Source organism: Cardiocondyla obscurior, linkage group LG07 (genome assembly GCF_019399895.1).
Source record: "Cardiocondyla obscurior isolate alpha-2009 linkage group LG07, Cobs3.1, whole genome shotgun sequence".
NCBI classification, from domain to species: domain Eukaryota; kingdom Metazoa; phylum Arthropoda; class Insecta; order Hymenoptera; family Formicidae; genus Cardiocondyla; species Cardiocondyla obscurior.
The window spans coordinates 1653127-1667200 of NC_091870.1; the positions used below are offsets into that span (position 1 = coordinate 1653127).

At 42.3% G+C, this 14074-nt stretch overlaps 1 protein-coding gene across 1 annotated transcript in view; it reads right to left on the reverse strand.

Moving 5' to 3' along the window:
• Nucleotides 1-450: 450 nt before the first annotated feature.
• Nucleotides 451-14074, reverse strand: part of LOC139103855 (A-kinase anchor protein 200) — a 48186-nt gene continuing 34562 nt past the window's right edge. The window contains exons 5-8 of the mRNA XM_070658936.1: nucleotides 5092-7359; nucleotides 3417-3587; nucleotides 2813-2887; nucleotides 451-2725 (exon numbers count right to left, since the gene is read on the reverse strand). Coding sequence (XP_070515037.1) covers nucleotides 2687-2725; nucleotides 2813-2887; nucleotides 3417-3587; nucleotides 5092-7359 — 2553 coding nt within the window. The 3' untranslated portion in view covers nucleotides 451-2686. The remainder of the gene's footprint in view (nucleotides 2726-2812; nucleotides 2888-3416; nucleotides 3588-5091; nucleotides 7360-14074) is intronic.

The window sequence follows — 14074 nt, forward strand, 5'->3', positions numbered from 1 at the left end:
TAAACGTAGGGTCTCAATGATCAAGGGTCTCATTGTGATATATACGGACTACAACGAAGTTTTCATCTCACATGGTAAGTACAAATATATCACTGTATTTTATAAATGAATTGAGAGTTAAGGAAAAAGACTTTACAAGTATGCACATTGTACGTAGAAATTTAATAACGCCTGTATTTTTTCCTTATTAATTTTCTTATTCATTTCCTTATTCGTTTCAAAGATTGACTTTTGAATTAACTTTAAATGTATTAGAAGATAAAGATCCTCAATGCGTCAAAAATCTGAAATTAAATAGAAGCAAATTAGAGATAATGATAAACTGATTAGAAAAAAATAATAGTGTAATATACATTAAGAATTATTATATAAAAAAGAAAAAGACGGTATATAATAAGATATGCATACAGGATTCAGGTACTGTATGGGAATAAATACCTGCCGATGGTGTATTTTGTTTCACAGTTTATTATAGGTTATAGATAAATGTTGAATAGTTTAATTACTATTATAACTGCTGATCGAAGATACTGGAGACTGTATTTTCGCTTCTGTGGCGGTTTCGATTCAGAGATCTCATTCAGAATTTTGTAGTCTCCGGCGCAAAATAAATAAACGAGCGAGGTTTGCTTTGACGGCGCCTCAGAGTGATAACAATCGCTAAAGAATGTTACGGTGCACAGATATTATCAGTCGCGGTTCGCTCGTGAAGAATTTCGATAAAAAGTTCACTCTCGTCGCCAAAACGTTTCGTCAAGAAGACGATAAATCCTTTCTTTTTTTTCTTTTTCTTCTTTTCGTTGTAAAGATCATTTTTACGGACAGATATATTTAATGAATAGTTTTACTATACAACTTTTAACTTTACTTCTTTCCCGCCCTTACGTAAATATGTATGTAACCGCTTAGAAATTAATGCCGGTCACGGAAACGAGTCAAGAAACTCGATCCTTTTCTTCTCTACGCTCCTAGATATTACCGGATATCGGAGCATCTCACACGTGTGTAATGCGCTTCTCGTTTACAACTTTATGATCTATGCTACGATCTTGATAAAAAAAGGTTCTCGTAAGATAATTACTCTTTTACTTCTGGAGATCCGTATAAACGTAGAAACGTAGAAACGTAGAAACGTAGAAACATCGTATGAAAACTTGACAAAGGTACCGTTCCGGAGTGGTAAATTGCGCATGTCTCGTAAATTGTAATTAGGCGATACTCCTTTTTTCTTTTTTAATGATTATCATAAAAATGGCGACAGGCTTCGTCATAAGTGTTCTCTCTCGTACGGAGAAGTAGCAATGTTCGAACAAACGCCGAATTTACACAAACGCATTCTCTCTATAGTCTAGATTAATATATCACTTACAACTCGTTTTTTTTTTTTTTTTCTTTTTTCGACTTACTGTATATACTTTATCTCGTATATTCCACGGGTACGTATTTACGTATACGCGGTGTAAATGTCCCTTTTGCGTGTATGTGTTTCTCCTCGTGTTTTTTTTTTTTTTTTTCGGAAACGCCTTTGTGCGCACACGCGCCTATCAAAATTATGTTAAAAATGTGCAGTTCCTCGTTACAATGTAAAAAGTCTCGATTGTACAGATGTAAACGGAAAAAGGAAAACCAAGGACCGCGAAGGAAATACGAGCGAAACAATATGCCGGGTGCCCTCAGGGTCGCCGATGTAAATGCGATTTTTATTCATATGAAACTTTATCGGGTGTCGCTGAATAATTTTCTTCGAGCTTTTTCCTTCAATTTTCTCGCTAACGTATTTCCATCTTTTTTTTCTTTTTTTTTATCTTTTCTCACCATGGCGAAGACGCATCCCCATCTCTCGTTTCACTATCATTCTCTTTCCCCTTTCACACCGTCAATCGCTATATCACACATAGCCTGCCCTCTCGATTTCTTTCTCTATATTTCAGCTTTTCCTTTCTCTCCCCCCCTTTCATTCTCTCATGCTCTCTCTTTCTATCTCACTTTCATTCTCGTTCACACTCTTTTGCTCTCATAGAGTACAATAGTTATGTAATTACGGGAGGGCGCCATCCAATGAGTATTTCCTCTGGAATGCGCGACGAACGATTCTCGCCCTATCGTCCTGACGATCTTAATCGCTTCTATCGCTTGTCCGTCGCGCGATGTTCGAGCATTAGACTTTACTTTAGTAACAGTTAATGATACTTTAAAAATTTCTACACAGCAGGGATGATCATTGTAACCCGCGGCTGGATACGATCCGACAATAATCGGTGCTTTAAATCCCTTTCCGCGCGCTACAAGGAATAAAACGAGCGCCGTTTAATCTGTGAAAGAGACCCGTGCATGTATATGCTTCTTCGAAATCATACGTTCATGCAGCGATCTTGCGAACGCAAATAGTTCATAAAAACGATCATAAACTTTCACGCACGTATTCTCGTTTACCCTGCCGTTCAACATCCTCTAATAGTTAATAGGCCTACTATAGAGTCTATATGCTCTCGCGATGCCGCGATCGTCGCCGTCGTCATCGTTATCGTCGTCATCGCCCCGTTTTCCCCTTTTGCTGCTCGTAACGAAAGAACGATATTTTGTGTTACAGGAATGGTCCAAATATACATATCTATAATATACTTTTTTGGTTTTAACGAGAGAAAAGAACTTTCTTCTTTCCAAAATACAATTCGATTATTGGCGTTTATTCGTCGTTTTGGTAGCGCGCATCAGTGATGATTTCCTAAAAGAAAGAAAAATAAATTAATAACATTGTCTCTAAATGAGTACAAATCGATATTACAAGTCTCGTGAGGAAAAGAGAACTTACATTTGTGTTGGATTCGATAGATTCGTTTACTGCCGCCGCGACTGCCTTATCACTTATGCCGATCTCCTCGATTGCCTTTGAAAAGAGAATAAAAGCATTAATAGCGTTTATGACTGCTTAGTCACTGTAAAAAGGTGCAATTTAAGTATTAATGATCAGATGGCCCCTCGCTCATTAATCTTCGTCGGCCAGTATACTCGATAATGACCTTCAGACTCATTTACACTCGTCGAGCATAAATGATTTCTTGGCGATCATCATGCATGTGCAAGAATTACATCAAGTTTGCTAATTTTAATCGTTTTAATTAGCTAGAAAATTTCGTGTGATAATAATTGAGATGTTTAATCTCGATCTTTGCAATTTTTCATTAGAATATTCCATAAACGTGCCATGTCATGAATAAGTAAAATCGTTAGTTATAAACCATATAACGATAGAGAGTCGAGAGCCATTGAAATTTTCCTCGTATATGTACTTGAGACGATCGATCGATGGTATCCCGCGCATCATCGACAATGACTCACTCCAGGCTAATAATAGCGCAGACATACGTGATTATAATCTTCAGACTGCGACTAGACAGGGAATATATATAATGTACCTTGGTGACCGAGGCGACGTCCTCGGTGATAGCCGGTGCTGTTGGCGGAGAGGCGGGTGCCTCGACCGGGATAGCTGGAGGTGCAACTTTGGGAGCTTCATCGGCGCTTTCCGTCGTGCTGACATCATGGGCGATGTTGTTTTCTACTGGCACTTCGATTTCCGGAGCGTTCTGTAAAAACACAAGTCTTTTAATTACGTGATTCGCTCATTCGTCATTTATTTCATTCTCTCTTTCTCTCTTTTCCTCTTTCTCTCTCTCTCTTTCTTTCTTTTTTTTTTTTTTAAGTCCAAATCCCAGCATGCTGTAACGAAAACGAAAGACGTAATACCGATTCTGCCGAATAGTTCTCGTTTATAAAACGAAATTGCTTCCTTTCTTATGATTCACCAGATTTGGATGAATGTTACAAATAAATTTTTATGAAATGATTATGTTACGATTCAAGTAGGAGATAATAGATGTTAATATAAAAATGCTCGAAAAAAAGAACTTGAAATAAATTGACGTTTCACGTAAACCATTGCTAGAAGTAAAAATAAAATTAATCGACGTAAAAAATACACGTTAAAATATATTTTTAAGTTTTCCTTAGACAAGCGCGTTAACTATTATTATCTCCTTACTACGACGACGAAATGCCTCAGCAGAATCGTTTCGTCATGCTTCGGGCAGCGCAAAGAATTGAAAATCCCGCTGATAAAACCCTCAGATAAGGAAACTCGGCATGCGCAAGTACAAGATGCTTACGACACAACAAATGCAATTACGAGAACAGCACGACAGTGAGGTATCGGGCTCTTCTAATCAGTATTAAAAAAATCTAAAACGCCAGCTACCACGCGCGTCATTAGTTAAACTGCTTGTCTGTACGTCTATCAATGAGATTTACGCTAGATCTCTAACATATTTGAGCATCTATGTTATTATAATACAAGAGAGCGATCGATATAAAAAAAAAGATACACAATCTACGTAAATGGCATTAACTGGCAGTGCGAATGGTTCGCTATTCGCCGCGCTGTAAGTACTCTACTGCAACGCATTGATTTTAATCGAGAAAAGTCGTGTTAATATTTTCAAGAAAACCAAGAGGCAAACAACACAGGTGACAATTGTTGGTAGTTTTATGGTAATATATATGTATACGGAGAATATGGGCGGAAGCGTCGGAGGGCATCAAGTAGCAGAGTAAGACTTGTGTTAATCACGTTCGGCAGAATGAAGGTTGCACACGAAATGAGACCCTTAGGTGTTGAAACACAACGACAGGGACGCATCGGGACGGAAGATGGAATCAGCGGACTCTCTGGGGACTGACCGGCTCCGGTCGTGCATCGGCACACCCATACAAAGTATAATTTTGTTCTCGAGACTCAGTTAAACTCCCCCGTGCGTAACTGTCAGTCTCACGTCACTCGGTGTTACCCCTCGCCGATAGAACGGGGCAAAAAGGCGAGAGTTTTCAAGTTCAAAGTACATGTCAATAATTTCTGAACAGAAAGCTTGAAGGGACTCGAGGAAAAGTATGGAGATTTGGGGAATCGATATTCTCAGGCTATAAGACCACAGAAACAGTACTGTGCGAACCGTACGACGAAGATATACGTGGAACGAGGCGTCCGCCAAAGAACGGCCGCATTCATGCCAGGAGGTTGTGTTGCATGTTAGTCACCTGATGATGCTCCTTGGTGGCAGTCGACGGGATGGAGTTCGACAACTGACACGACAAGGCCTCTTCCTGGCTTTCGGTCTTCGCTACACGCTCAGCCACCAGTCTTTCCTTCAACTCAACGTCTGATTGATTACATGACATCGTCAGTGGTTCGCTCAGCAACATCGATTGCTCACGATTGCTGCTGTCGTTCTCGTAATACGAGGGAATTTGTGAGCGATCTTTCGTGGCGGTTTCTGTCGCGATGGCGGGTGTGATATTAGATTGGAAGCTAGGACTTACGGGCGGTGTGAGGAGCGTCTCTGTCGGGTTTCTTGGGCTAGCCGCGTGCTCGACGGGAGCTAGTTCGACTACAGACATATTTGGAGAGGCAATCGATAGCGAGGGACAAGAGAGGTCTTCCGGTGGTAAAGGATAATCGAAAGAATCTAAGCTTTGTGTTCCCATGTCTTCAGGCGCTGGGGGTAGGTCTTCCAAAAAAGCTGGCGCATTTTCAGAGTCAGATATAAAATCTAACGTTTGAAACTTATTTGAATGGCTTTTTGAAACAGAAAAATCTGCATAATTCAAAAGCGGATGATGCGACATTTGAGAGCTAAATGCAGTTGTATCTTCAGGCGGACATGGCAATGTATTTTCAATTTTATTAACTACTTCTACTTCGTTTTTTATATGACCATTAGACATGTGAACAGTGTTGTATATTTGTTCATCATCTATTTCGTCCAGAACGATAATGTCCTCTGTTTCTTCCGTGGACGACGTAATAATGTCTTCAAAATTTTTTTGCAATAACTCCTCGTCACTTTCATCGGAAACCATCTTCTCAATGTCTTCGATATTGATACGCTTTTCCGCGTTCTTCTCAACGTTATTAGTGTCGATACGCTTTTCCGCGTTCTTCTCAACGTTATTGGTGCCGGTACGCTTTTCCGCGTTCTTCTCAACGTTGCTGGTATCGGTACGCTCTTCCGCGCTATCATCTTCTGGAATAATCAACGCTGGCTTGGCTTCAACCAGAACATCTTCGTTGATTAACTTATCTAAGGTTTCGGTCTGTTCGTCTATTGCATCTTCCTTCTTTATTAAATATTCCTCTAAGTCGGTTTCTCCAACTACAGGTTCATCCGAGTCTGGTATTTTCCTAATTGATCGTTCGATATCATTTAAAATCTTTGTCATTTCATCAGGCGATAAAATTTTTTTCACCCGGCAGGCGTCTTTTGATTCAATCTCGTCCAACTTCAACATTTCAGCCTCGATTTGTTTATCAAGTTTATCATGAGACAGTGCGTCTATCTCCGTCGCATCATCACAGCTATTTATCTCGCTTTTTGTTTGAGATTCCATGACCGGTAAAGTTTCATTTATATCTTTAGTCATCGCAGGAACTTCCTTCTCTTCTTTCGTGAATATAGTCTCCAATACACCCTCCATCGTTAGTGAACTCTCTTCATTTTTTTTATTATCAAAGCTATTCTCCAACGTCTCCTCTACCTTTTTCGCGGCATCTTGAGATGTCTCGACTTCGATCCCGGCCTTTACCACCGGCAAGCACTCTACATCCTCGGGGACAAAGGTTGCTAACGTCAGGGGCAAGTTGTCAGTAAAGGAATCGCGTGATAACATTGTAGTGGCGAGCTCGCTTGCGCTGTTCTCTTGGAAAAAAACGTCCTTGCGAGAGGACGGGTACGCGACGTCGGGTGGTAGTGTCGAATTCTCCTTGTCAGCAGTCACGGCAGGCAGCTTGAGCGCCTCGGCCAGAGCGGTGGCGTTCGCCGCGGCCTGCCGATCCTGCTGCAAGGGCGACGGATCTATGGGAGTCGGTGGCGGGCTGGATGGAGGCAGGGGTGGGAGATCCTCATTGGCTTTCTTCTCAATGATAGACGGCGTCGCGACTGGTGGGATTCGATAGAAGATTCCCGTCACTGATCTTGGTTTCGTTACCGGGTCCGCTACAGCATGACTGCCGGCTGACTGACTGACCTCGACTACTTTTTTCTCGACCTCGGGATTTTCGACCGCCTCCTCTTTCTTATCCTCAGCGGACGGGACGGGAGTGGGGGCGGAGGGAGTGGGTTCCTTTTTCTTTTCCTCGACCGAACTAGCGGGTACTGCTGGCGACGCCGCGTCAGCCTCTTCCTTCGATTCAACTGCAGCTGCTGCTGTCGGCGCGGTTACTTGCTCATCCGCCGATGGACTACTTGCCGCAGACTTTTCCTCCGGACTGCTTGCAGCGGCTGTTGCAATCTCTGCGTCTTCACCACCCTAAAAATGTCAAAAATACAATTAGTTATTTTATACCGCAAACAATTTTTATATCGTTACAACCGCGAAAATTATTTATATCGCGAAAGCACGAAGTTCATCCGTCTACGCAAATAAATTTTTCGTATACCGATAATTTAATAGCATCTTTAAAATACACAGCATATAAATAAAATAAAATAAAAATAAAAAAAAATTACAATAGAATTAAGGGCGAGAAATCTATTATTTAACCGCTTTTCGGCGATTGATCGGTCGTGAAAAGGTGAGCCTTCACGTGGATAAAGTGCAACGGAGAAAAATGTTAGTTCAGTCGAGCACGATATTATTTTTTTGTTCGTCGCGAGGGGTGGCCGCCGACTATTGCAGCACGCATTCTCTCGTGCCAAGGGAGAGGCTCAAATAAAATGAGGGTGAACAGCTTAATGATACGTCGATGTGGAACGAAAGAGAAAGAGCGGCGTAGAGAGGCGTACCTACCCCTAGTGCATACGAGGGAGGCAAAAAGAGGGTGCACGCGGTGGGACGGCGAGTTACAAACGTTCTCAGCCTTTAGGGACCGGGTCAATCGTGTCACTGTGTCAATGAGCGTTTTACCCGTTTTTTTCCTTTTTTTTTAAGACGAAACGTTCACGATTATCCCTGTCAACAGCGCGTGAAACAATGCAAGAGATTTATCGGCGAACTTATTATTGTGCAAAGAGCGATTATCGCGCGGACGACAATAGGTACGCCGATGAAAGGAGAGACGGACACGGTGAGTCGCGACAAGTGCCATATCGTTTGCCTGTATAATTCTGCTATCAGCTTGGTAACGTGATACGCAGCGATAGAAATGAAATGCGCACCAAAAAGGCACGTCCTGTTGACCCACCCTCAACGCGTTATTGCGCTCAAATTCCCGAAACGCGCATTACCTTCTTCATAATCATTCAGATACTTTTATCGCTACTGTACGACAAGCTGTTTGACTTATAATTGTCGCCGTTTAATTTTTAACGCTTAATTAATTTGTTTCACAACGACATTTTCTCGCAGGAAGGTATAAGATAATGTGCCAATATGTATTTAAGTGATCGAGTAGTTGATAAATATTCATATGTGTGTATAAGAATAAATTCGCCGGCGAAAATTTTTCCGCGCAACGGCTGATATATGCAGGAATTTTATTTTTGTTGATTTATACGGCTATTCGTCTGATGACTCCGTTTATTTGACTGTCATCATTAGTCTTCGGCCCGTGGCGTGTGCCGAGAAATACTCCCGATAATACTTTACGGTTTACGCAAGCTAAGGAGGCGAGAACAGCCGAGACAAAATCAATTCTTGAAACCCGAGAGGGAAACAGAAACCGGACGTGAGAAACGCGTCGTGCGCTTTATTGTCCCGCGTTCCGTATCGATCGCCGGCGCTACTTCTCGAGTCTCCCATCGTGGATTTTCCTAAAGAGAGACAGGAGAGAGAAAGAGAGAGAGAGGAGAGAAAGAAATATAAGCCTCTCCTGCTTAAAGAATTACAACGGTGCCCAACGGAGTGGCACTTAAGAAGCATTTGCTGCAGCTTTTATGTTGCTTGTACCCGAGAATTACAATCTTATTCCTCTTGTTGAAGAAAACTTATCTTCTTGGAAAAGCTATAAGATAATATTGTCAAGATATAATATTTATACGATGCATTATATATAATATAGAGATAAAGCCAGGTCTTTTTTAGCCAAACGTAATCCCTCACGGTCTGCGGTTTATTTTATTTAATAGTAAAAAGAAAAAAAAAAAAGTATTCTGCATTTGCGTATCAACGGTAATTTGACTGCAATTTTATTCTCGCCGGTGATATTTCGCATTTACGAAAGTCACTGCAGGCGACCCGAAAATTCGCTCTAATTTCCTGAACTGAGTGATCTGCTCCAAATTCCATTTGAAACTTTCTACTCGGGATTCTTCCACTTCCGTCCGGTGATACTTAAACGCAACGTGTCAACCGTTGCAGTGAAAGCGACCGTAAATGGATGCTCGCGTCAGAAAAATTTGGACTAACACCAAAATGTAAAAACGAATGACAAAACTGGCGAACGGCCAGGGTCGAGTATCGAGGAGCATTGTCCGCGAAGGCGAGGAGGCAAGTGCTGAGGTAATGAACTTCCGGCTGCTCTTATGATGAAATCGATCGGGAAATTTCGGACTCGCTATACATATACCGAATTACCATTGGACGACGACCAGCTCGGAGTAGGTTAACGCCGTCTACATATGAGATGAATCATAAAAAAAAATTTGCATACCAATCAGCGATCTTTCCGCAGCAAAAATAATGCACTCGATTCTTTCCCGGCGGAGAAATTCAAAGTCCATAATTTTTATAACTCGTCCACGAGTATTTATTTTGCGAACATTGAAAGAAAAGATGTTACTTAAAAAAAAATAAAAAAATATATTACGTCGTTTATTTAACAAAAATTTAATGCAGCGAAAGTTTTACGCGCTTTATCAAGCAATCACTCGGGGAATAGTTACATTGTTCCCTCTCGGGAAATATCGCTAGAATTTACTACAAAAGCATTTTGTAATCGGAATATTCTGTGAATAGCGTTCTATGAATGCATTCATCGTAAAAACGAGGAACCAGAGAAAGCACAATACTTTCCCGATGCATAATACCTTAGTCGGTTTTGTGTGGAGCGATGTTATTACGAGTGCATTTCAACGTGGGAGCGCACTGCGCGACGTTTTCAGCAACTTGAAAGCCGGCCAAAGGAATCAAGTTACGTATTCCGGATATTTATCTTTCAATATCGTTAAATATAGTAATATGCGTCAATTTTTAACAATTTCACCAGAAATCGTGCCGTTTATAGCCGCCCTATTAACGTGAACATCCAACGGTCTCGTTTCGAAGTCGGAAGCTAATTTTAATCTAACGAGACGGCAGCTAAATTTTTAATCATCCCATAAAACGCTGACAGTCGCGAATAAGCATCCCTCCCGCGCAACGAATACGGAGACGAGGGTTGGTCCGGGTCTCGAAAACGTCGACGAAATGCCGTAACTTCTACGCCCTCGCGGGCACGTGGAACATTAGAAATGCATTAGCTTTTGCGGAGACTTATCTCGAGAACGACTTTCGAACGACGCGATTTTTCACGTTCGCAGATTCTCGCCTTTTAATTTTCGATAATAAAAATGAAATAAATGAAATGAATAATCTTTAATGCATATTAATTTTAATCGTAAATAAATATTTTATAAAAAAAAAAACCTCTTCTTTAATTTTTAAATTAGAAGCAATCATAATTATAATATTAAAATCATAACTATTAGAAATTTAAAAAAAATCGATTTCTTAATCAAGTTGAGAGAGAAGCATTAACGTTATAATAACGTGTCGTGTTCATTCGACCGTGCCAATTATCCAACATGCCATCGCGCCCACGACAGCTGGCGTTCGCCAGCGTCAAAATCAATTTCCGGTTTGGGAAAAAAAAAAGAAAAAAAAAAAAAAAAAGAAATTAAAGCGGAGTGACTGGTTGAAACAATCGCGTTAACAACTGTCATTTCGCTCTGTCACATTGTGGATATTGCGACATTTCAGCGAGATACGAGCAGAAGAGACTATCCAAAGTACCAGCGCAATAAAGATAATATTATATTTCATTAAAATCCTTACTTTTTAAGTTTTTATGAACGAGCCCCTGAGATAATAGTTAACGGTTAACTGCCATTACGTACAATTGTCAGCTTTATGTCCTTTAGAACGGGACGTGATGGCCGCGGGACGAAAATGGAGCGGCAACGGCTATGCCATCGACGTGGCGGAAGTAATCTTGCGTATTTAACGAGCGTGACTTAGACAATAGCCATGCTAATGATTCACAGGTGTTTCGCGGGAGGCTTATTGACGTATATCGACGTGTTCCGCGAATGACATGTTCATCGGATACGCTCCATATATGCAACGCGAGAGGCGTTGTCTCTCTTAATACCGCCGGGGAGGAAAAGGCGATACCCCGTGCCTAGAAGACGCCGGGGCTCGCGGTATACGCAAGTGCAACACAAACCAGCGTTTGTTTTAACCTGGCCATTCTTTCGCGGATATAAATTACGAGCATTTATCCGGTTCACCGGAGCATGTCCGCCAGCAATATCGCGCGCACCGACTAACAACGCGATCGGCGAGAGAGAGAGAGAGGCGCGTTTCGATGTATGCGTGAACGTCGAAAAATGCCGACAGACATAGTCGCAGAATGAGAAACAGAGAGGGCCTAGAGGAAAAAAAAAAAAAGGAGATCCGTCTATTGTTAAACCGGTATCTCCGCGCATCGATATGAAAACGTTTCGAAATACTAGTCGTTCCGTTTCCTTCATCGTGCGCACGATCGATTTCGCCATTGATTTAATGCGATTGTGAGATAAATCGGCAATAACTCCGGCGATCCACTTACGCTTGCCTCCCGCTGAGTATCGGCAGCCGTAATGGTAGCGCGGCACGGCCGGGAAACGTTATGAAATACTCGGGCTAAACCGAATAATCGTTAAATTCGCGGACAAGACCCACAAGCATTTAGAACTAATGAAACACAAGATATCGCCCGCGGCGATTAAATTTCATTTTAATTAACCATCGCGGATATCGATTTCTCTTGGCTTAGGCGCGCGCGCTCGGGCTCCGAACTAATTTCGGCGAACGGAGAAGCGAAGGCGCAGTCGATTTTCTGCTGACGGCTGCCGACTTTTCGCGAGCCTCGGCACGCGACTCGAGTCGGTTAATAATCCACGCAGATAGAAATCTGACACGAAAGCCGACGCGAGGAAGCTAGCTCGCAGCCGGCGTGTAAACGGCTCTTTAGGTCGCGGCCTGCGTTCTCGCGTGCTTCACGCTTCGCGGTGGCGAGAGGTTCGCGTATCCGTCGCGCATAGATCTACATGTAATTGAGGCGTTCGACGGGGGGAGAAGCCCGTAATTCGCGAAGATAATTTACACCTATACGCGACGTAATACCGAAAGAGATACCTTTCTGACAAATCGCAAAGCGTGACTTTATTCGCGGCGTGAAAAACCCATCGATTCGCGCGACAAAAAAAAAAAAAAAAAAAAAAAAATGTTATCAACAAAAATTGTTGATTCAAGCCTCGGTCGACGTTTATAAATTTTCCCACAAATGTCATGTTCTCGCCGAGCATCCCGGGGCCGGGGTGATTCGCCCCCCGGGAATAAACGTTCGTACGGATAAAACAACGGCGCGGGCATGATAATTTAATCTCGCAGGCACCTCGCCCCTGGCACGAGCGTACCCTACCGCTTCCCGGTCGGCGTACCGGGTCGTAATAAATTTCGATAAATCTCGTTGAAAATTCATAGCTAATCAAGGATTTAACGCGCGCGCTTTGAGCGCCGGCTAGGCATAAATTGCATTTTTTCCCGCGGGCTATCGTAACACTGAAATCCAACCTTAGCGGAAACCAAGCCAGCTAGCCAGCCAGCCAGCCAGCCAGTCAGCCTACAATCTATCCCTGATAATGACCTATGCAACCGCGAATGGCTTACCGCCGATGCTGTTGAGAGAGGTCAAGCGAGAACACTAAATAAAATATTTCAGACAGAGAGGAAGTTTCATCGATCGTAAATCCTATCGTCGTCGCTGCGCGTTATGAAATTACTCCCACCGGTGCAATCTCACCCGGCGTGACGGGCCAAGTGAACTGCAAAACAAGTTGGAAGCTCCACCCGAGAGGAGCGTGAACCAGCGTTGATCTTTAGCCTCAGATAAACTGCTATTTTGGCACCGCTGACGCCTCGGTCGACGCGTCTCGCCTCAAGAAAGCATTCCGTCGCTTTTCTCTCGCGCCTTCAGCGTTCCTTCGGTTCTATTTTCGCGCGCCGCACATCTCGCACGAGTTGCAAGAGTGTCGGTTTACCGTCACGGATATATTCATGTATTTAAACAGCCGCGTGTACCCGGCAATTAATTTCTCGCCCGAGCGTTAAAACGTTAGGGGGGAGGTGAAATTAATTGCGGAAAAAAATTCACTAAAAAATATGGGGCGCGCTGGCCAACTTTACCGTACCGTGAGTGGGTCCACATTCTCTTTCTGCGTAACTTTCGGAACTCCAGTGATGTTCAGCAGTGGAACGTAAGCTAATATTCTCAGAGCTCCACGTGCTAGGGCACACACCGCCCTGCACACGCCACCGGTTAAACCGCGCCCCGCTTTTAGAATGTAATCCATCTCGAAAGGAATCTCCAATTAATCCTACGTACAATTCTCAGGTTTCAACTTCGTCACTATTTCCTCGGCTAATGTTACAATAAACGATCGAGATGCTTCTCTTTGTTATAAGCGAATCGTTTAGATAACCCGGAGATAATTATTCGTCAACAATTTGATTTTTTAAACAGCACAGTTGAAATTTAACATTGTTGCGAATATTGCAAGAAGTAGTAATTATTAAAAAAAAAAAATTTATAAACGGTTAGATATATATGCTGGCGTTCTTGTTGTATTTAGGGTCGAATCAGTCGGTTGATCGTTGGTATTATCTTTCGTTGGATGTCTTTACTTGACTTGTTTATCAGCGAGACGCGATGTTTTTAATCGAAAGAAGAACGTTACCGATATGTAACGAGCAGTTGCTCATGAAACTCGTAAAGAAAAAGTACATAGTAACTTACAAAAAAAAAAAGAAAGAAAGAAATCTATGTGTCGAAATTTATCTTTTT